Source organism: Narcine bancroftii, chromosome 7 (genome assembly GCF_036971445.1).
Source record: "Narcine bancroftii isolate sNarBan1 chromosome 7, sNarBan1.hap1, whole genome shotgun sequence".
In the NCBI taxonomy this organism is placed as follows: Eukaryota; Metazoa; Chordata; class Chondrichthyes; order Torpediniformes; family Narcinidae; genus Narcine; species Narcine bancroftii.
In genome coordinates, this window is record NC_091475.1 from 21,240,297 (window position 1) to 21,265,050 (window position 24,754).

The 24,754-nt window shown below is 41.6% G+C and overlaps 1 protein-coding gene across 7 annotated transcripts in view; it reads left to right on the forward strand.

The window, feature by feature from the left end:
- usp25 (ubiquitin specific peptidase 25) overlaps positions 1-24,754 on the forward strand; it is a 177,135-nt gene that overhangs the window by 91,933 nt on the left and 60,448 nt on the right. For 6 of the 7 annotated variants that reach the window (XM_069889045.1, XM_069889047.1, XM_069889050.1 and 3 more), the window contains 5 exons: positions 3,467-3,634; positions 12,852-13,060; positions 14,397-14,467; positions 15,307-15,535; positions 20,069-20,269. In XM_069889045.1, coding sequence (XP_069745146.1) covers positions 3,467-3,634; positions 12,852-13,060; positions 14,397-14,467; positions 15,307-15,535; positions 20,069-20,269 — 878 coding nt within the window. The remainder of the gene's footprint in view (positions 1-3,466; positions 3,635-12,851; positions 13,061-14,396; positions 14,468-15,306; positions 15,536-20,068; positions 20,270-24,754) is intronic. The other variant, XM_069889049.1, reaches the window with a different exon arrangement.

The following is a 24,754-nucleotide window of genomic DNA, read 5'->3' on the forward strand; positions in this document are numbered from 1 at the left end:
TGTTGCTGCAATAGATAAATTGGAATGGGTCCATGTTGCCGTTTAGACAGGAGCTGATGTGCTTCAACATCAACCTCTCCGACACTTCATCACTGTGGATGTGAGTGCCACTGATCAGTAGTCATTTAGACATGTTACCACACTCTTGAACACTGGTCCAATTGAGGCCAATTTGAAACAGGTGGGTACCACGCTCTGTCGGAATGAGATGTTGAACATAACCATGAAAACATTGGCCAGTTGGTCAGCACAGGTTTTCAGTACTTGGCTGGGTATTTCTGCTGGACTGGATGATTTCCTTAGATATGCTCTCCTGAAGACAGCAGTGTGTCAACTTCAGATACTCACAGTAGAGGATTATCGGGGTCATTGAGTGGGGGGGGGGGGGGTGGCGGTGCACAGTGGTTCTTCCTTGTTCTGGTGGTCAAATCGAACGTAGAAGGTATTGAATTCATCTGGGATTGAAGCTTTGCTGTCCCCCACTGCACCAGGTTTGGTTTTGTATCAGGTATGCTGTTCCTTGTGTAGTATTCTTGATCTTAAATGCCTGTGGTGTGGCTCTCAACAGGTTTCAGATCTCATCGTTCATTCAGGGCATGTAGAGTATAAGCTACAATGCATAAGAGTTGAATTGAATGGCTGCCTTTTAGGAATTCAGTTACCTCATGATTAAATACTCTGATTGGGTACTCAATTGGCTAATCTTTGGGAATGAGATATAGGATAGTTTCTGTTTCTTTTTTTTATTCACAGCAAGGTACAAGCTGATTCTGGCCATTTAAACTCATGCCACCCAGTTTCACCCAAATTAACCCACAACTCTGCACATTTTGGAATGTGAGAGGAAACCAGAATACCTGGAGGAAACCCACGAGGACACAGAGAACGTACAAACTCCTTACAGACAGCGCCGGATTCAAACCTGTGTCGTTGGCACTGTAATAGCATTGCGTTAACTGCCACGGTAACTGTGCCCGCTCAAAGTGCAATTTCAAGTGTGATTTCCTGCGCAAAGTTTGCACTGAGGGCAGTAGAGCTTGCTTCACCTTTCCAGGGATATAGGATAATTGGCTGTTTCCTGGTGCTGATGGGTGTCTGGTTTCACATCCTGGAAAGTGAACTTGAATGAGACCAGATCCCGTTTCCATCCACAAGCTAAATATTACAAATGCTAAATGATGAAACAAAATTTATAAAAAAAATTACTGGAAATACTCAGGCTAGTTAGCATTTGCTCAGAGAGAAAGTTAACGTTTAAAGTTGTAAGATTTTTAATCAAAGTTCTCTAACAATTCTGGTGAAAGTTGAGTGAAACAGTACCTCAGTTTCTCTCTCCAAGCTTGCTGCCTGACCTGCTGAGCATTGTCAGTGTGGAGTGAAACACAAAGGTCTGCAGATACTGTTAGTGTAGTAAAATAACAGAAATGCTGGAGGAACTCAGCAAGTCTTGCACCGTCCATAAGCAGTAAATATATATATACATATATATATATATATCTATAAAACTGATATTAGTATGTTGGTTTAGGAAAGGTCCTCCAAGATGATGACTCACAGTAATTTAAATTTGCTCACCCTCTCCCCCAATGATCACTGGATCATACACCTCTGGTTTTCTCTTCCTAAAGTCTACAATCATCTTGCTTTTGGTGAAATTGAGACAGAGGCTGTTGTTATTACAGCATTCAGTCTCCCTCCTGTATGCTGACTCATTGCCCCATTTATATAGTCCACTGCTATGGTATTGTCAGCAATTTGTAAATGTGGCGATGAAGTACCAAGCAGGTAAAATGCGAGTAGAGCAGTCCTGTGGTGCTCTGATACTGATGGAGATTGTGGAGGAGATGTTTTGGGCCTGAGCCCTTCTTCAAGGTATTTTCTGTTTAAATTTGCTTTCATCTGTTTCTGATATGATGAAAACTCTCAGTAGTGCCAGATCTCTGGAAACTTCACCCAGAAAGGTTTATTCCCAACCAGATACAAGGAGGGGAGGAAACTGGCACTCTCTGAAGTTCCCTCATCCATCCCCTTGGACACTTCCCACTGTTCATGTACAACTTGTCCCTACATCTTCCCCCTCACCTCCATCCAGGGCTACAAACAGACATTCCTGGTGAGGCATAGCTTTACAAGCACATCATTCAACTTAATCTACTGCATTCGGTGGATCCAATGTGGCCTCCTCTTCATCGATGAGACCAAATGCCTTGGTTGTGCACTTCGCTGAACACCTATATTCTGCCTGTGTCTAAACTTGAACTTTAACCACTTTAACTCTCCAAAATAGTTCCTGCAGTGACATGAAAGGAAACACGACAATCTGCAGATACTGGGGTGGGATGCATACACAAAAGTTCTGGAGAAGCTCACAGGTCACACAGCATCCATAGGAAGTCTGTCTTTGGCCTAGTCCATTGTCAGGGTGAGGTCAGATGTAAACGAGGAACAACACAACATAAACCTGGGTAGCCTTAATCCTAACTGCATGAACATTGATTATTGTAAGTTTAGCTAACCCCCACCTATATCCAATTCCATTGTTTCCATTGCTACCTACTCCTGTTTTCTCTCTGTCTCTCTGTTTCTTACCCCAACCCCCCCCCCGTTCATTTCCCCTTTATAGGTGTACTTCCATCAGTCTTTGTAAAGGGTTCAGATCTGAGAAGTTGACTGACCATTTTTACCATGGATGTGGTCTGGCCTGCTGACTTCCTCCAGCTATTCATTGTCTCTTCAGTAAACTGGTCATGAATGTTAATTAGACTAAATGATGGATAAATCCTGAGAATAGAAGGAATGACTCGAAACTGATCATTGAAAATCAATTCAGTTTAAAAATATTTAGAGCGTGAAGTTGTGAGAAAAACCGCCATGGGGAAATCATATGAGACTGTAATTTTAAATACTATTAATATGATGTATGTAATAATATTCTATATAGGTCTTATAAAAATTAAAATAAAATATTCAAAAAACCTTCATAGCTGAGAGAGAGAGCTATCAGCACCTTTCATAGGCCATTAATATATTGGAGTGTTTCAAGCCAATTCATTACTTTTAACGTCAAGACTGTTGGACTACAGACAGAAATCTTTTTCATAGCAAAGCCTTGTGGTTAATACTGTATCTGTAGAGGCCTGTATTCATTGAAGGGATGATAAAATCCTCCAAATTTTATCTGAACAGACATATTAGTTTAGTTTTTTTAATAAGAATACATTGATGGGGTGTTTTCTCCTTTGTTTCTGTTACTCTCTCCCCACCCCTTCTCCTCGCGCCTCCTTCCTTATCCTCTCGCACCCCTCCTCTTTCTCCTCGGCCCCGTTCCTCCTCCCCTCGGCCCCGTTCCCCCTCCCCTTGGGCCCCCATCCTGCTCCTCTCGGCCCCCTCCTGATTTCCCCGCTCTCCCTCCTCTACCAATCTACCAACTATTTCCATTGTATTTCCTTTTTTTTCCACTTGCTAGGTATTTAAGCTATGGTTCTGGCCCCAAACGCTTCCCTCTGGCCGATGTTTTGCAGTATGCTTTAGAGTTTGCTTCCAGTAAACCTGTGTGTACCTCACCAGTGGAGGATGTTGAAACAACTCCCCCAAACAGTATAACATCTCCTCAGACAGCAGCCAGACTGGAAAGGTTTGTATATGGTTTTAAATTGATCTGTCTCACTTTTGCATCTTCTTTCTTTTTAAAATATTTTTATTGAGTTTGACATACAAAGTCTTCTAATCAAACAGATAATATGTCATTATCATATACAGATCACAAATTAAATATAATGTAAATGGAAAACCTGTCCATAATTGTTTATTTAACAATATTTCTTTAAAAATAATTCTGGATAGAAAATAAGTAAAACTACATTAGAGGTGGCATCTTCTGGGTATCAGGTTATCTTTCTTTGGCTTGGCTTCGCGGACGAAGATTTATGGAGGGGGTAAAAAAGTCCACGTCAGCTGCAGGCTCGTTTGTGGCTGACAAGTCCGATGCGGGACAGGCAGACACGATTGCAGCGGTTGCAAGGGAAAATTGGTTGGTTGGGGTTGGGTGTTGGGTTTTTCCTCCTTTGCCTTTTGTCAGTGAGGTGGGCTCTGCGGTCTTCTTCAAAGGAGGTTGCTGCCCGCCAAACTGTGAGGCGCCAAGATGCACGGTTTGAGGCGTTATCAGCCCACTGGTGGTGGTCAATGTGGCAGGCACCAAGAGATTTCTTTAGGCAGTCCTTGTACCTTTTCTTTGGTGCACCTCTGTCACGGTGGCCAGTGGAGAGCTCGCCATATAATACGATCTTGGGAAGGCGATGGTCCTCCATTCTGGAGACGTGACCCATCCAGCGCAGCTGGATCTTCAGCAGCGTGGACTCGATGCTGTCGACCTCTGCCATCTCGAGTACTTCGACGTTAGGGGTGTAAGCGCTCCAATGGATGTTGAGGATGGAGCGGAGACAACGCTGGTGGAAGCGTTCTAGGAGCCGTAGGTGGTGCCGGTAGAGGACCCATGATTCGGAGCCGAACAGGAGTGTGGGTATGACAACGGCTCTGTATATGCTTATCTTTGTGAGGTTTTTCAGTTGGTTGTTTTTCCAGACTCTTTTGTGTAGTCTTCCAAAGGCGCTATTTGCCTTGGCGAGTCTGTTGTCTATCTCATTGTCGATCCTTGCATCTGATGAAATGGTGCAGCCGAGATAGGTAAACTGGTTGACCGTTTTGAGTTTTGTGTGCCCGATGAAGATGTGGGGGGGCTGGTAGTCATGGTGGGGAGCTGGCTGATGGAGGACCTCAGTTTTCTTCAGGCTGACTTCCAGGCCAAACATTTTGGCAGTTTCCGCAAAGCAGGACGTCAAGCGCTGAAGAGCTGGCTCTGAATGGGCAACTAAAGCGGCATCATCTGCAAAGAGTAGTTCACGGACAAGTTTCTCTTGTGTCTTGGTGTGAGCTTGCAGGCGCCTCAGATTGAAGAGACTGCCATCCGTGCGGTACCGGATGTAAACAGCGTCTTCATTGTTGGGGTCTTTCATGGCTTGGTTCAGCATCATGCTGAAGAAGATTGAAAAGAGGGTTGGTGCGAGAACACAGCCTTGCTTCACGCCATTGTTTTTTTTTCTTGAGAATAAAACTAATTTTTTTTTTTTTAATTTTTTATTTTTCACACCATAAATCACAATAGCCATGATATACACTTTTTCTTTTCCACACATTTACAGTGACTTTTTCTCCCTCCCCCCTCCCTCCTCCCAAGCCACCCCCCCCCCCCCATCCATTTTAGGTATACAATCTAGGTTGTATTAATTCAGTTAGACAATGTTGTCATTCAACAAAAATACACCAGAAATTCTACTGAGTCCATTCTTTTCTTTTCTTCTCCTTCCATCAACTTAGGTAATGTTTGTTCCCGGTAGGTTTTCGCTATTGTATTTAATGTAAGGCTCCCATACTTGTTCGAATATTTCAATATTATTTCTTAAACTATATGTTATTTTTTCTAATGGAATACATTTATTCATTTCTATATACCATTGTTGTATTTTCAAATTATCTTCCAATTTCCAGGTTGACATAATACATTTTTTTGCTACGGCTAGGGCTATCTTGACAAATCTTTTTTGTGCATCTTCCAAGTCAATTCCAAATTCTTTATTTTTTATGTTACTTAGGAGAAAGATCTCTGGATTCTTTGGTATATTGTTTTCTGTTATTTTATTTAATATCTGATTGAGATCATCCCAAAATTTTTCTACTCTCTCACATGTCCAGATTGCATGAATTGTTGTTCCCCTTTCTTTTTTACATCGAAAACATCTATCAGATGCTGTTGGGTCCCATTTATTTAACTTTTGCGGTGTAATGTATAGTCTGTGTAACCAATTATATTGTATCATACGCAGCCTCGTATTTATTGTATTTCTCATCGTTCCAGAGCATAACTTCTCCCATGTTTCCTTTTTTATCTTTATATTTAAATCTTGTTCCCATTTTTGTTTAGTTTTACCATTTGTTTCCTCATTTTCCTTTTCTTGCAGTTTAATATACATATTTTTTATAAATCTTTTGATTAACATTGTATCTGTAATCACATATTCAAGGTTACTTCCCTCTGGTAAACTCAAGTTGCTTCCTAATTTATCTTTCAAGTAGGATCTCAGTTGGTAATATGCCAGCGCTGTATCTCCAGTTATATTGTACTTATCTCTCATTTGTTCAAAGGATAAGAATCTACTTCCTGAAAAACAATTTTCTATTCTTTTAATCCCTTTTTTTTCCCATTTTCTAAAGGCAAGGTTGTCTATTGTAAAAGGGAGTAGCTTATTTTGCGTCAATATTAGTTTTGGTATTTGGTAATTTATTTTATTTCTTTCTACATGAATCTTCTTCCATATATTGAGGAGATGGTGTAATACTGGAGAAGTTCTATGTTGTACCAATTTTTCGTCCCATTTATATAATATGTGTTCAGGTATCTTTTCCCCTATTTTATCTAATTCTAGTCTCGTCCAGTCTGGTTTTTCCCTTGTTTGTTAAAAATCTGATAGGTACCTTAATTGTGCGGCTCTATAATAATTTTTGAAGTTTGGCAATTGTAAGCCTCCTTGTTTATACCATTCTGTTAATTTATCTAGTGCTATCCTCGGTTTCCCCCCTCTCCATAAAAATCTCCTTATTATTTTCTTTAACTCTTTGAAGAATTTTTCTGTCAGTTGTATTGGCAATGCCTGAAATAAGTATAGTATCCTTGGAAAAATGTTCATTTTAATACAGTTTATCCTTCCTATCAGTGTCAGTGGTAGCTCTTTCCAATGCTCTAAATCGTCCTGTAATTTTTTCATTAGTGGATTGTAATTGAGTTTATATAATTGGCCTAGATTTTTGTTTATTTGCACACCTAGGTATCTTATTGCCTGCGTTTGCCATCTGAATGGGGATTCCTCCTTAAATTTTGTGAAATCCGCATTATTCATAGGCATTGCTTCACTTTTATTTACGTTTATCTTGTATCCCGACACTTCTCCATATTCCTTCAATTTCTTATATAGTTCTTTTATTGATAGTTCTGGTTCTGTTAAGTACACTATCACATCATCCGCAAACAGACTGATTTTATATTCCCTGTCTTTTATTTTTATTCCTTTTATATTATTATCTCTTCTTATCGATTCTGCTAGTGGTTCTATAGCTAGCGCAAACAATAATGGTGATAGTGGGCATCCCTGCCGCGTTGACCTGCTTAAGTTAAATTGCTTTGATACATGTCCATTTACTGTCACTTTCGCTAACGGTCCCTTATATAATGCTTTAATCCAATTAATATACTTCTCCGGTAAACTGAATTTTTGCAATACTTTGAACAAGTAATTCCATTCTACTCTGTCGAAGGCCTTCTCTGCGTCTAAAGCAACTGCTACTGCCAGTGCTTTATTTCCTTCTACTGCATGAATTAAGTTAATAAATTTACAAATATTGTCTGTTGTGCGTCTTTTTTTGATAAATCCAGTTTGGTCTAAATTTACCATTTTCGGTACCTGTTCTGCTAATCTGTTCGCTAATAGTTTAGCTATTATCTTATAATCTGTGTTTAGCAGAGATATTGGTCTATATGACGCTGGTGAGAGTGGATCTTTCCCTTGTTTTAGTATCACTGTAATTATTGCTGTTTTACATGAATCTGGTAAGTTTTGTGTCTCATCAATCTGGTTGATTACATCCAGGAGGGGCGGTATTATTAGGTCTTTAAATGTTTTGTAGAATTCTATTGGGAGTCCATCCTCTCCTGGTGTCTTATTATTTGGTAAATTTTTTATTATCTCTTGTATTTCTACTGTTCCAAATGGTTCTGTTAATTTATTTTGTTCCTCTATTTGTAGTTTTGGTAGTTCAATTTTAGTCAAAAATTCATCTATTTTCCCTTCTTTCCCTTCGTTTTCGGTTCGGTATAATTGTTCATAGAATTCTCTGAAGTTTTCCTTAATTTCTTTTGGATTATATGTAATTTGTTTGTCTTTTTTCCTTGTTGCCAATACCATTTTCTTAGTTTGCTCTGTCTTAAACTGCCATGCTAGGATTTTGTGTGTTTTTTCCCCTAGTTCATAATATTTCTGTTTTGTCTTCATTATATTCTTCTCCACCTTATATGTTTGTAATGTTTCATATTTTATTTTTTTATCCGCCAATTCTCTTCTTTTGGTTGTATCTTCCTTTATTGCTAATTTTTTTTCTATGTTTATTATTTCCCTTTCCAACTGCTCTGTTTCCTGATTATAGTCCTTCTTCATCTTGGTTGCATAACTTATTATTTGCCCTCTAATGAATGCTTTCATTGCGTCCCATAGTATAAACTTATCTTCCACTGATTCCGTATTTACTTCAAAGTACATTTTTAATTGTTTTTCAATAAATTCTCTAAAATCCTGTCTTTTAAGTAGCATGGGGTTTAATCTCCATCTATACATTCTTGGAGGGATGTCCTCTAGCTCTATTGCCAATAACAGGGGTGAGTGGTCCGATAATAGTCTAGCTTTATATTCCGTTTTCCTAACTCTCCCTTGAATGTGGGCTGATAACAGGAATAGGTCTATCCTTGAGTATGTTTTATGTCTCGTCGAGTAGTATGAGTATTCCTTTTCTTTTGGGTTTTGTTTCCTCCATATGTCCACAAGTTTCATTTCTTGCATTGATTTAATTATAAATTTGGTTACTTTGTTCTTCCTGTTAATTTTTTTCCCCGTTTTATCCATATTTGGATCCAAATTCAGATTGAAATCCCCTCCTATTAGTATGTTCCCTTGCGTATTAGCTACCTTCAAAAAGATATCTTGCATAAACTTTTGATCTTCTTCGTTAGGTGAATATATATTAAGTAGATTCCAAAGCTCTGAATATATCTGACATTTTATCATAACATATCTCCCTGCTGGATCTATTATTTCCTCTTCTATTTTAAATGGCACATTTTTGCTAATTAATATAGCCACTCCTCTTGCTTTTGAATTATACGATGCTGCTGTTACATGTCCTACCCAATCTCTCTTTAATTTCTTGTGCTCCAATTCAGTTAAGTGTGTTTCTTGGACAAATGCTATATCTATTTTTTCCTTTTTCAGTAAATTTAGTAGTTTCTTCCTTTTAATTTGGTTATGTATTCCATTAATATTTAGAGTCATATAGTTCAGCGTAGCCATTTTATATTTTGTTTATCTTCTCTTTCCGTTTTTCCATCATTACCTTTCCTCCTTTTCCATTTCTGTTTTCTTATTTTCAACTCTTTACCAGACAACATTCCTACAACATCCAACATTTTCCTTATTCTCCTATTTCTATCTTCTTTATCCCCAATCTCCCCTTCCCCTCCTGAGTTGCCCTTTATCCCTTGTCGGACAACCACATCTCCCCTCTCCATTTGGATTTGCGAATCCACTCGCAAGCGTCAACTGATTTTGCAGTGACCGCTCTTTTCCCCCACCCAGCCCCCCCCAGAAAAGATTTCGCTTTTTATATGTCACAAAGGTCACTCTTTTAATTCCCTCCTTATTCTCTCTATTCCATTACCTTCCCTTATTAATTCTTGTCTATACTCTCTATTTTTTCCTCTAATTACAGATACTTTCACATATGCCAATTGTCTCTATTCACTCTTATACCTCTTTACCCGCATACATATCAATCGTGGTCATTTTTACCCTCCTTACCCGTCTTCATCCCTCAGTCTATTTTTGTCTTTACCCACATACATATCAATCGTGATGATTTTTGCTCTCATTACCCGTCTTCATCCCTCAGTCTATTTTTGTAATTGTTCTGCAAATTTTCGTGCTTCTTCTGGATCCGAGAATAGTCTGTTTTGTTGTCCTGGAATAAATATTTTCAATACCGCAGGATGCTTCAGTGTAAATTTATATCCTTTCTTCCATAAAATCGCTTTTGCTGCATTGAACTCTTTTCTCTTCTTTAGGAGTTCAAAGCTTATATCTGGATAAATGAAGATTTTTTGCCCTTTATACTCCAGTGGTTTGTTGCCCTCTCTTACTTTTTCCATTGTCTTCTCCAGTACCTTTTCTCTTGTAGTATATCTTAGGAATTTTACTACAATAGATCTTGGTTTTTGTTGTGGTTGTGGTTTAGGGGCCAATGCTCTATGTGCCCTTTCTATTTCCATTTCTTGCTGTAGTTCTGGACATCCTAGGGCCTTAGGGATCCATTCTTTTATAAACTCCCTCATATTCTTGCCTTCTACATCTTCCTTAAGGCCCACTATCTTTATGTTATTTCTTCTGTTATAATTTTCCATTATATCTATTTTTTGGGCTAGTAATTCTTGTGTCTCTTTAGTTTTTTTATTAGATTCCTCCAATTTCTTTTTTAAGTCTTCTACCTCCATTTCTGCTGCTATTGCCCGTTCTTCCATCTTGTCCATTTTTTTCTCCATTTCTGTTAAGGTCATATCCATTTTATTTATTTTCTTTTCTGTGTTGTTTATTCTTCTTCTTAAATCATTGAATTCCTGTGTTTGCCATTCTTTAAATGACTCCATGTATCCTCTAACAAGAGCAAGTATATCCTTTACCTTGCCTTTCCCTTTATCTATTTCACTGTATTCTTCCTCTTCTTCTTCCTCTAGGTTGACCATCTGTTGTTTCTTTGCTGCCCTTTCCTCCTCTTCTTTCTTGTTTCCATTGTCTTCTGTGGTCTCTTCTTGCTGCAGGTGTTCTGCAGCTGTCGTTGCCGGCTGTGGAGATCGACTCCCCAGCTGGTCCCCCCTCCCGTCGGTGTGTTTTTTTTCATGCGCATCGCGCATGCGCGACTCCTCGCGCATGCGCGGTTGCGCACTTTTACTCGGCTCTGTGAGCCATTGTTGTAGTTCTCTTTCTACCGACCTGAGGTAGTGGGGTCTTCTCTCCACAGCGGGCCTCTTCGGACAGGTAAGGCCTTCACCTTTTTCCTCCGTTGTCTTCTCTTCCTCTCTTCTTTCCGTTGATTTTGATTTTTCTCCTTTTGTCTCCATCTTCTTTCCATCTTTATACTCACTTTTCTTTAACTTGTATTTCTGTGCCTTTGTATTTTCTCTTGTTTTTCCCGACTTTTCTGGAGAGGGCTGGAGTTCACCGTCCGGCCACTACTCCATCACGTGACTCCTCCCCCGCTTCACGCCATTGTTAATGGAGAAGGGTTCAGAGAGCTCATTGCTGTATCTGACCCGACCTTGTTGGTTTTCGTGCAGTTGGATAATCATGTTGAGGAACTTTGGGGGACATCCGATGCGCTCTAGTATTTGCCAAAGCCCTTTCCTGCTCACGGTGTCGAAGGCTTTGGTGAGGTCAACAAAGGTGATGTAGAGTCCTTTGTTTTGTTCTCTGCACTTTTCTTGGAGCTGTCTGAGGGCAAAGACCATGTCAGTGGTTCCTCTGTTTGCGCTGTTTATATATCAGGTTATATACAATGTGAAAATGGAAAGCAAAGTAACTCGTTTTCATATCTGTATGTTGTTTCAATTGATTATGACAGAGTTGCAATTGATGAGTATTCACAGTTGCAGTTTTACATCAATGCAAATGCTGGGCTTTTGTGTAAGGTTCTGAACACATCAGTGAGGGGAATCACCTGTGCTTTCCTCTGCTCGACGGTTCTGTGACGAAGGAATACAGTCTGGAAAAACAATTATTATGGGTGTAGAGATACAATAAAATACAAGCAGGCTTTTAGGAGAGACAAGAAACTCAAGGACATGGTTTTAGGTGAAAGGTGAAATGTTTAAAAGGAACATTAAGGGTACGTTCAGACAGAAAGTCTTAGAACATAGAACACTATAGTGCGCTACAGTCCCTTCGTCCCTTGATGTTGTGCCGACCCATTTATTCCTTAAAAATAAAACTAAACCATCCTTTATTTTACTTCCATCCATGTGTCTGTCTAAGAGTCTTTTAAGTGCCCCCAGTGTTTCAGCTTCCACCATCATCCCTGGCAAGCATTCCAGGTACCCACAACTCTGTAATTAAAAAAAAATCTTAACCCTGATGTCTCCTCTCAACTTCCCTCCCTTTACTTTGTACATGTGTCGTCTGGTGTTTGCTATTCCTGCCCTGGGGATAAAAAAGTGTGCTGGCTGCCCACCCTAACTCTGCCTCTCATAATCTTGTAGACCTTTATTGTCTCCTCTTGTCCTTCTTCGGTCCAAAGAGAAAAGTCTCAGTTCTGCTATCCTTTGTCATAAAACTTCCAACATCCTAGATTGATGAAGTGACATGTGCAGATTCAAATTTGACTTTTCAGGACAATTTGGACAGGTACATGGATGGGAGAGATGTTTGGGGGGGTGTGGCTCTGGTCCAAGTGCTGGTCAGTGGGACAATGTAGAATAATTAGTTTAGCATAGACTTGATGGGGTGAAAGGCCTGTTTCAGTGTTGTCGTGTTCTTATGGTTCAGTCGAGTAAGAGCAAATCTGAGGGTACATCCGCCATCAAATGTGCTCATGATTTTTTTTGGAAATGGTCCTGATGGTGTTACAATAATTTTAAATTTAGACATACAGCACAGTAACTAGCCCTTTTGGCCCATGAGCCCTTGCTGCCCAATTACACCCAATTGACCTATATCCCTTGTACGTGGAGGAAGCCCATGCAGGTCATGGGGAGAACGTACAAACTCCTTACAGACAGCGCCATATTCAAACTCCGGTCCTGCTCGCTGGCGCTGTTACAGCGTTTTGCTAACTGCTACACTAACCATGCCACTCTGCTGTTGAACTATTGTCTTAATCTGTGGGAAATAGCTGGTTCCTTAAAGCTATAGATATATCACAGTTCTAACAGACTGTTAGAGTGTTTGGATTGGTTAAACCAACTTGTTATTACTCCATATTGCCTACAGCCCGCCAGAACTTGGCCCTGTACCTCTGACAGAAGCCCCTTGCACACCGCCTCTTCAGAGGCCGATTGTACACAAACCGTTCACACAGTCTCGGGTTCCTCCAGAAATCCCAATGCATCCTGCACCACGACACATCACAGAGGATGAGCTGAGGGTGCTGGAAGGTTGTCTGCATCGATGGAGGATGGAAGTGGAGAATGACACCAGAGGTATGCACTCTTAACTCTACCCTCCTTTACTCCCAACCCATCCCAAATCTGTTTCTCTGCTGTCTGTAAACTGGGTTTATTTCTGGAATCCAGTGGTAAGAATGGTAAATTTATCCCTCTGAGTTCATTCTCAACTTTCCCTCCCCCCAACTCCACTTTTGTCACCTTTCCCACCCAGCCCCCCTCCATTCTCATCCACCTCCTTGTTCCAGCCTCCCACCCATGAGACCAAAAGGATGAATCCCCCCCCCCCTTGGTTCCATTTGGTCAAATTAGTCATTCACCTCTCCCCTACCAACCATCATCACCTTCTCTCCTTGTCAGATTCCAGAACTGGGAGCCTTTGTCTTCTTTCCCCTCCCCGCAGCCATTTACACCTCCACCCTTTCTGTCTCCTGATCCCACTATTTTCTCTCTTGCCTCTCCTTTTGGCACTTATCAAATGTTGCTGCCTCCCCAACTGTCCGTCACCCTCCCTGGGTTTCCCACTGAGGTATTTTCTGTACATAACCTGTTTGAATGCTTGAAGAAGAGCCTTTCTCATTGCACTTGGTGTAATGTGACAAATGAAATTTAATTTAATTAAGTATGCTTGCAATTTTTTCCTTGTTCTGAGTACAATTTATTATCATTTGTAAAAACACAATCCTGGAGAAACTTAGCTGGTCAAACAGTACTTTATGTAGCAAAGATACATAACCAACATTTATGACTTGAGCTCGTACCTTGATGAAGGGCTCAAGTCATAAATGTTGGTTATGTATCTTTGCTACGTAAAGTACGCTGTTTGATCTGCTGAGTTTCTCCACCATTGTGTTTTTACTTTCACCATGGTGTCTGTAGACTTGTGTGTTTTACTTTAATGTCTGATTGCACAACCCGACGAAATAGCATTCTCCAGTCCTCAATGCATAACTCGCAGATGCAACACACATGACAAGCAATACATATGCAGGACAAGTATTCATGTATACAAATAAATAATGTTTTGTGATTATGAAAGTCTCAGATGGTTAGTGTGAGCAGTTCCTTTGGTCATTCTGCATTCTCACTGCCCATGGGAAGAAGTCATGGGCAGACCCTGTTGAATTTACGGGAGAGAAAGGCAGTGAGTCAAATTTTTGCCCTTGGGGGAAACAAAATCTTAGGGATTGTCATTTTAGTTCATTTTCAGCAAATAAGTGAAAGGGTCAAATTTGAGCCATCAGCTGCAAATACAAAACGGGATTGCTGGTGTAACTCAGATTTCAGTCACTGACCCCCTCCCCCCCCCATGAAAAATGTCAGTTGTCCTTCTCGCTCATACCAACAACGAGAGTTTCTGATGTCTTTTCAGATCTGCAGGAGAGTATTGCTCGTCTTCACCGCACCATTGAGCTGATGTACACTGACAAGACCATGATGCAAGTGAGTACAATGCCTTGGCAATTTCTTGCTGGACTGCAGGCAAACTACTGCAAGTGTTAACAGGTCAGGTGACAGGCAGAAGGCAAACTGCTGTAAGTGTTAACAGGTCGGGTGTCGGGCAGAAGGCAAACTGCTGTAAGTGTTAACAGGTCGGGTGTCGGGCAGAAGGCAAACTACTGCAAGTGTTAACAGGTCAGGTGTCGGGCAGAAGGCAAACTGCTACAAGTGTTAACAGGTCGGGTGACGGGCAGAAGACAAACTACTGCAAGTGTTAACAGGTCAGGTGATGGGCAGAGTACACTGGTGTGGATGCAACTGGTCGGGTAACAGCAAAGTACGCAAGAGTAAAATAGCCAAGCAGCATCTTGGCTTCTGAATGGGAAGGATAATGTTTCAACTGGAACTCTTGATGGGAACAATCTGATGATGAAATTTGAACTGCGTCATTTTACAAGAATGCATTATCTCCACTATTGCTAGGGGCTGGTATAGAACACTATCGTATTATAGTGCGAACATAGCCAAATGGTAATAGACATCAGCATCTACTGTAACAGCTGATGGCTCTTCTTGCAAATATAGTAAAAAACCCTTGTATCTGGCACCTATGGGGATTGATAGATCGCGTGTAAGTGAATTTTCTGATTGCGTGAGTTTGTGAACTAATGCCAATTTTAAACCAATGTTTCTTACATGATTATCTCCTGCAGTTTTTTTCCTTTGTGTCGGCTGCATGAGTCTGCCAGTCACTTGAATTCCAAGTAGCAGGGGTGTCTCACTCTCTCTTCTCTTCATCCTACTGAGTGCTTGCTCGTCACAGCTTCCCTTTTGCACTCTAGGTTCCTTACCGATTGCATGCAGTCTTGGTCCATGAAGGTCAGGCTAATGCTGGGCATTACTGGGCCTATATCCACGATCACCGTCATGAGAAATGGATGAAATACAATGACGTAGCTGTTACCAGATCCTCCTGGGAGGAGCTTGAACGGGACTCCTTTGGTGGCTACAGAAATGCAAGTGCATACTGCTTGATGTACATAAATGACACGGATCGATATTTGATAGAAGGTAATTGCATCACTGACATAGCAAGTTCTACTTAATTTGCTGCATCTATTAGTCATTGTGAGGAAAAAATATCAGCTTGATGATTTCTTTTTTAAATTTGGACATACTGAATGGTAGCAGGCTCACAAGTCCACTCCGCCCAATTTTACACCCAATCAACCTGTACCCCTGGTACGTTTCAAACGGTGGGAGGAAACCGGGCCCCCCCATCCCCGGGAAAACCCACGCAGACACGGGGAGAACATACAGACTCCTTACAGACAGCGCGGGATTCGAACCCCAGTTCCGTGCCGCCTCAAATGACAACGAGTTTATTGTCAGAAACATATATTTGCACCAAGATGCTTTATTTAAAGATCCTTTAACAGAGTGGTTTGTTTAAAATAAAAAGCACCGTAGTGTAAAAGAGGCACAAGAGTATATGAACACAGAGTACATGAGTTAGGGTGGACAGCCAGCATCTTTTTCACGGTGTGAGAGAAGCAAGCATCCAAGGACATCCGATACAAGGTGAGAAGGAAAGCTTAGCGAAGACATCAGGGGTAAGTATTTTTTTTGCACAGAGAGTAGTGGGCACTTGGAATGCATTGCCGGGGTGGCAGTAGAGGCTGGCACAGTAGGGACATTTTTAAAAAGACAGACAGTCAGATGGCTGCAAGAAAAATAGAGGGTTACGAGAGTGAGTTGGGGAAGTTTAATTTGTTGAGTAGGTTTCTATCGGTCAGCAAATCATGGGTCAAAGGGCCTGTACCGTGCTGTAGTGTTCTGTGTACTATACATAAATGAATAAAAAAGAGATAATGCAAAGATCTTCACAGTTAACGCAGGGCAAAAAGATGGTTTTGAAATGGAGCAAGCCGTCCTTTTGTTGTGTGGGAGCAGTCTATGATTTGTGTTACAAGGGGAGGTTCGAGCGCCAGATAGCTGTTGGAAAAGAACTGCTCTTGAAGCTCAAAGTGCTTCTGAAACTTCTGCCTGTAAGAAGTTGTGACCAGGGTGATGGCAGTCCTTTATGATGCATAAGACCCATTGATGCCTACAGTGGTTGGGAGGTCAGAGTCTGTGATGGACCAGGATATGCTTGTTATCTTCTGGACATTCGAATGATCAAGATGGGATGCTACCAACCAGTCCGTTTTTGTTCCGCGGTGCACCTGTAGAAGCCCGACAGTTTTTGATGACATGCTGAATTTCCTCAGACATTGGAAAGTAGAGGCTCTGGTTAGAGTAATCCAGCTTATTTGCATAGTAGGGGCATTAATAGGAAAGAGGCTGGTAAGTGGAGCTGAGCCCACGGTCAGATCAGCCACAATCTTGACAAATGGTGGAGTAGGATCGATGGGCCAGATAGCCAATTCCTGGTCCTATTTCTCAGTTCTTGTCCTCCACTTCAGTTTCTCTTCACAGTGATGCGTCGTGGCAAGCTGTTCAGTTGATCCTTCCCGTATTGGCTCATTGTGAGGTCTCCACCTCTTCGTTTCCTGCAGCCCCAGCATGTTGTTTTTCTTTTCCTCTTCTCTATCAAATTCCCTTCTTGAAAATTGCAATTTGTTCACCACCGCTCAGGCAGTGCATTTGTAACTCACTCCCTTCCTGCTCCTTTGTCAGTTTATGCACGTCTGCACCCTTCCATTAAGGATGCAGTGAAATAGTAAGATTCTTATATCGAGTGCTATTTTTGTTCCGAGAACAATGTGAAATGAGGTGTCAGTTCTAGAACTCGTAGCTTAAGCAGAAATAATTCTGAACCTCTTAAAATATGGAGTTACTATGATCCCAATAGTCAAGCTGAAAGATACCAATTGGTTCTTTGTCATTGGTGTCCGTCTCAGGTGTCCTTTCTTAGCCAGAAACCTGAATATAATGATACTACTGAGTCTAAATTCTTCCTCCCTGCAATTCTTTTGTTTTAACCACTTCAATCCATGTTGCTCTGCATTGAAATGGCTCCCATCCTGCAAATATGGCAGTATTGCTGGGGGGGGGGGGGATGGTGGGGTGGGGGGGTGGACTGCCGCCTTTATTATTCCAGCTCAGTTCAATACTTTTCCCAAGTACTTTGAAGTCACTGAGTGGCAGCAATGATGGAAGCACTTCAGATTTATTGTCTGAGTTCATACACGACATCACACACAAGTTGGAGATCCTTTTTCCTAAGGGCCAGCAGAATGACCACTTTGGTAGTACAAAAAAAATCTATACACAACATCGACACGTAAACAAATAAAGAAATGTAAACAAACTGTGCAATGGAGAGAGAGAAAAAATCAATGAAGTGCAAAAGTAAGAGTCCTTAAATGAGTCCCTGATTACATTTCTTGAGTCTGATGGTGGTAAGAATCTTGTAGCACTCATACTTCTTTCCTAATGGCAGCAGCAAACACAGAGCATGTGCTGGGTGGTGTGGATCCTTGATGATTATTGCTGCTCCTCGACAACAGCGTTCCCCATTGATGTTCTTGATGGTGGGAAAAGGTTTGCCTGTGATGCCCTGGGCTGTGCCCACTACTTTTTTGCAGGCCTTTATGCTTGGGTATTGGTGTCCCCATACCAGACCAGCTGGTCAGCACACTTTTCACCACACATCTGTAGAAATTTGCCAAAGTCATACCAAACCTCTGAAAACTCTTGGTCAAGGAGCTGCTAATTCTCTTGACCTGAGGGGAAGGGTTAGTTTTGAGTGTTGCTTGACTTGATGTCAGTGGCAGGGTGTAATATTTTTCATTTTATTTACAACATGGTAGAAGCCGATTTCAGCCATTGAAACCTGTGCCGAATTAACCTATAACCCATACATATTTGGAGGATGGGAGTGGCAGCACAGTTGAAACAGATACAACATGGTTGGCGTAGCGGTTAGCACAATGCTGTTACAGCACCAGTGATCGGGACTAGGGTTTGAATCCCACGCTGTCTGTAAGGAGTTTGTACGTTCTCCCCATGTCTGTGTAGGTTTTCCCCAGGCACTCCTGTTTCCTCCCACCGTTCAAAATGTACCAAGGATATAGGATAATTGGATGTAATTGGGTGGCACAGACTTGTCGGCCAAAATGGTCTGTTAACATGCTGTATGTCTAAAATTTTAAAAAACAGGAGCACCCGGGGAAAACCCACACAGGTCACAGGGATGAAGTGCAAACTCTTTACAGATGACACCAGATTTGAACAAGGATCGCTGACACTGTAATAGAGTGTCACACTGCTACACTAACCATGCCGCAAAAACAGTGGTCAGGAGGCAAATCCATTTAGTCTATGCTGGCAAAATGCAAGATTAATCTTCCCCTTCTCCACTCTTTAAACCTTAATTTCGTCCTTAAACCAGCAATTCCAATTTCAGAAACTCATCCAGGTCCTTTTCAAATGCTGCGATTGTATTTTTCTCCTTTGATCTCTGACAATGGATTCATGGTCTAACTAACTACTTGCCTCCTATTTTAAACGTTTGCTGCTTTTGTCAATCAGATTTAACCGTAACCCTACTGTTTCCAGCTAAAACCTAATCAGCCCTGCCTAAAATTGTAACGTTGTCTTTGTTTTACTATTCACTGAACATATCAGTGTATAAACCATAAACCTCAAAAATCTATTTACTATTCTAACCACATTGTCAACTTGCTCTTTTACCAAGAGACTGTAAAGAGAATTAGATAGATTAGGACACTGCACAAAGAAATGGCAGATAAAATATAATGAAGGAAAGTCGAAGGAATAAAAGGACAGATGGGGAGAAAATTCAGAGGTGCTATATGACTTGGAAGTCCTCGTGCAGAATACCTTCACGTATTGCCTGTAGTGTCAAAGACGAATGCAATTTTTGCGTTCATATCTAGAGGAATAGGATACAAGAGCAGGGTTGTGATGTTAAGGCTTTATACGACACTGGTGAGACCTTACTTGGAGTATTGTGAGCAGTTTTGGCTCCTTATTTAAGAAAGTATGTGGTGGCATTGGAGAGGGTTCAGAGAAGATCTACAAGAATGATTCCTGTAATGAAAGGATTAACATATGAGGAACGTTTGATGGCTCTTGGACTGTACTCCTTGGAGCTCAGAAGAATGAGGGGGAAACCTGATAGAAGCATTTTGAATGTTGAAAGACATAGAGTAGATGTGGCAAAGTTGTTTGCCATGGTAGGAGAGTCTATGACAATAGGGCACAATTTCAGGATGGAAGGACACCCATTTAAAACAGAGATACAGAGGAATTTCTTTAGCCAGAAAGGAATTTGCTACCACAGTGGGTTGAAGAAGCCAGGTCTCTGGGTGTGTTTAAGGCAGGGATTGATAGGTATCTGAATAGTCAGGGTATTAATGGTTAAGGGGAGAAGACGGGTGAGGAGCTGAGTGAGAATGAATCAGCTCACGATGGAATGACGACATAGACTCGACAGGCCGAATGGCCTACTACCATAGCTTATGGTCTTTTTCCTTAAAGAATGTGCACAAGGACCTCTGCTCATCAGAACTTCCACATATCGTGCATTTGTTCTATATGCCACTAGACTTTTAAATGCTCTCTTTGCTCTTCCAGAGGAGTTTGATAAAGAAACTGGCCAGGCGTTGACTGGAATGAACACCCTGCCCTCTGATTTGAAAGAGTACGTTAGAGATGACAATCGAAAGTTTGAGAAGGAGCTGCAAGAATGGGATGCACAGCAGGAGAAAAAGGCCCAAATGGAGAAGCTAGAAATACACACGACTCCAAGGGAACCTGCTACAGCAATTAGCACTGGTAGGGGGTTCACTTATTTAAAACTTTATCACCTCTTCTCACCATAAATTCCTTATTTACCCCAGCCTAACCTTAAACACATGGTCTCTAGTCAAATAGCAGAGTGCATGCATTTAAGGTGAGGAGGAGTTTAAAGGAAATGTGTGGCGCAAGTTGTTTTAAAGAGTGGTGAGCACTTGTAACGGGCTGTCAAGCATGGAGGATGAAGCAAATACTATAGCAGTGTTAAAGAAGCTTCTCAATAGACACATTATCTGAAGGGAACAGACGGGTATGGATCATGTGCAAGAGATTTAGTCTAATTTGGCATCGTTAGTTATAGACAATGGGCCGAAGGGTCTTTTCCTGTGCTGAATGTTCCATTCACAGGAAGCGGTTGACTACCAAGGCTTTACTGACAATTTGCCCTTGATCAGTTGACTACCAAGGCTGGGATTTACTGACAATTTGCCCTTGAACAGTTGACTACCAAGGCTGGGATTTACTGACAATTTACCCTTGAAAGGTTAACTACCAAGGCTGGGATTTACTGACAATTTGCCCTTGATCAGTTGACTAACTAGGGTGGGATTTACTGACAATTTGCCCTTGAACAGTTGACTACCAAGACTGGGATTTACTGACAATTTACCCTTGAACAGTTGACTACCAAGGCTGGGATTTACTGACAATTTGCCCTTGAACAGTTGACTACCAAGGCTGGGATTTACTGACAATTTGCCCTTGAACAGTTGACAACCAAGGCTGGGATTTACTGACAATTTGCCCTTGAATAGTTGACCACCATGGCTGGGATTTACTGACAATTTGCCCTTGAACAGTTGACTACCAAGGCTGGGATTTACTGACAATTTGCCCTTGAACAGTTGACTACCAAGGCTGGGATTTACTGACAATTTACCCTTGAACAGTTGACTACCAAGGCTGGGATTTACTGACAATTTGCCCTTGAACAGTTGACTACCCAGGCTGGGATTTACTGACAATTTGCCCTTGATCAGTTGACTACCAAGGCTGGGATTTGCTGACAATTTGCCCTTGAACAGTTGACTACCAAGGCTGGGATTTAATGACAATTTGCCCTTGATCAGTTGACTACCAAGGCTGGGATTTACTGACAATTTGCCCTTGAACAGTTGACAACCAAGGCTGGGATTTACTGACAATTTGCCCTTGAACAGTTGACTACCAAGGCTGGGATTTACTGACAATTTGCCCTTGAACAGTTGACTACCAAGGCTGGGATTTAATGACAATTTGCCCTTGATCAGTTGACTACAAAGGCTGGGATTTACTGACAATTTGCCCTTGAACAGTTGACTACCAAGGCTGGGATTTACTGACAATTTGCCCTTGAACAGTTGACTACCAAGGCTGGGATTTACTGACAATTTGCCCTTGAACAGTTGACTACCAAGGCTGGGATTTAATGACAATTTGCCCTTGATCAGTTGACTACCAAGGCTGGGATTTACTGACAATTTGCCCTTGAACAGTTGACTACCAAGACTGGGATTTACTGACAATTTACCCTTGAAGAGTTGACTACCTAGGCTGGGATTTACTGACAATTTGCCCTTGAACAGTTGACTACCAAGGCTGGGATTTACTGACAATTTGCCATTGAACAGTTGACTACCAAGGCTGGGATTTACTGACAATTTGCCCTTGAACAGTTGACTACCAAGGCTGGGATTTACTGACAATTTGCCCTTGAACAGTTGACTACCAAGGCTGGGATTTAATGACATTTTGCCCTTAATCAGTTGACTATCAAGGCTGGGATTTACCGACAATTTGCCCTTGAACAGTTGACTACCAAGGCTGGGATTTACTGTCAATTTGCCCTTGAACAGTTGACTACCATGGCTGGGATTTACTGACAATTTGCCCTTTAACAGTTGACTACCAAGGCTGGGATTTACTGACAATTTGCCCTTGAACAGTTGACTACCAAGGCTGGGATTTATGACAATTTGCCCTTGTTCCGTTGACTACCAAGGCTGGGATTTACTGACAATTTGCCCTTGAACAGTTGCCTAGGCTGGGATTTACTGACAATTTGCCCTTGAACAGTTGACTACCAAGGCTGGGATTTACTGACAATTTGCCCTTGAACAGTTGACTACCAAGGCTGGGATTTACTGACAATTTGCCCTTGATCAGTTGACTACCAAGGCTGGGATTTACTGACAATTTGCCCTTGAACAGTTGACTACCAAGGCTGGGATTTACTGACAATTTGCCCTTGAATAGTTGACTACCATGGCTGGGATTTACTGACAATTTGCCCTTGAACAGTTGACTACCAAGGCTGGGATTTACTGACAATTTGCCCTTGAACAGTTGACTACCAAGGCTGGGATTTACTGACAATTTACACTTGATCAGTTGACTACCAAGGCTGGGATTTACTGACAATTTGCCCTTGAACAGTTGACTACCCAGGCTGGGATTTACTGACAATTTGCCCTTGAACAGTTGACTACCATGGCTGGGATTTACTGACAATTTGCCCTTGATCAGTTGACTACCAAGGCTGGGATTTGCTGACAAATTGCCCTTGAACAGTTGACTACCAAGGCTCGGATTTACTGACAATTTACCCTTGATCAGTTGACTACCAAGGCTGGGATTTACTGACAATTTGCCCTTGAACAGTTGACTACCAAGGCTGGGATTTACTGACAATTTGCCCTTGAACAGTTGACTACCAAGGCTGGGATTTAATGACAATTTGCCCTTGATCAGTTGACTACCAAGGCTGGGATTTACTGACAATTTGCCCTTGAACAGTTGACTACCAAGGCTGGGATTTACTGACAATTTGCCCTTGAACAGTTGACTACCTAGGCTGGGATTTACTCACAATTTGCCCTTGAACAGTTGACTACCAAGGCTGGGATTTACTGACAATTTGCCCTTGAACAGTTGACTACCAAGGCTGGGATTTACTGACATTTTGCCCTTGAACAGTTGACTACCATGGCTTGGATTTACTGACAATTTGCCCTTGATCAGTTGACTACCAAGGCTGGGTTTTACTGACAATTTGCCCTTGAACAGTTGACTACCAAGGCTGGGATTTACTGACAATTTGCCCTTGATCAGTTGACTACCAAGGCTGGGATTTACTGACAATTTGCCCTTGAACAGTTGACTACCAAGGCTGGGATTTACTGACAATTTGCCCTTGAATAGTTGACTACCATGGCTGGGATTTACTGACAATTTGCCCTTGAACAGTTGACTACCAAGGCTGGGATTTACTGACAATTTGCCCTTGAACAGTTGACTACCAAGGCTGGGATTTACTGACAATTTACACTTGATCAGTTGACTACCAAGGCTGGGATTTACTGACAATTTGCCCTTGAACAGTTGACTACCCAGGCTGGGATTTACTGACAATTTGCCCTTGAACAGTTGACTACCATGGCTGGGATTTACTGACAATTTGCCCTTGATCAGTTGACTACCAAGGCTGGGATTTGCTGACAAATTGCCCTTGAACAGTTGACTACCAAGGCTCGGATTTACTGACAATTTACCCTTGATCAGTTGACTACCAAGGCTGGGATTTACTGACAATTTGCCCTTGAACAGTTGACTACCAAGGCTGGGATTTACTGACAATTTGCCCTTGAACAGTTGACTACCAAGGCTGGGATTTAATGACAATTTGCCCTTGATCAGTTGACTACCAAGGCTGGGATTTACTGACAATTTGCCCTTGAACAGTTGACTACCAAGGCTGGGATTTACTGACAATTTGCCCTTGAACAGTTGACTACCTAGGCTGGGATTTACTCACAATTTGCCCTTGAACAGTTGACTACCAAGGCTGGGATTTACTGACAATTTGCCCTTGAACAGTTGACTACCAAGGCTGGGATTTACTGACATTTTGCCCTTGAACAGTTGACTACCATGGCTTGGATTTACTGACAATTTGCCCTTGATCAGTTGACTACCAAGGCTGGGTTTTACTGACAATTTGCCCTTGAACAGTTGACTACCAAGGCTGAGATTTAATGACAATTTGCCCTTGATCAGTTGACTACCAAGGCTGGGATTTACTGACAATTTGCCCTTGAACAGTTGACTACCAAGGCTGGGATTTACTGACAATTTGCCCTTGAACAGTTGACTACCAAGGCTGGGATTTACTGACAATTTGCCCTTGAACAGTTGACTACCAAGGCTGGGATTTACTGACAATTTGCCCTTGAACAGTTGACTACCATGGCTGGGATTTACTGACAATATGCCCTTGAACAGTTGACTACCAAGGCTGGGATTTACTGACAATTTGCCCTTGAACAGTTGACTACCAAGGCTGGGATTTAATGACAATTTGCCCTTGATCAGTTGACTACCAAGGCTGGGATTTACTGACAATTTGCCCTTGAACAGTTGACTACTAAGGCTGGGATTTAATGACAATTTGCCCTTGATCAGTTGACTACCAAGGCTGGGATTTAC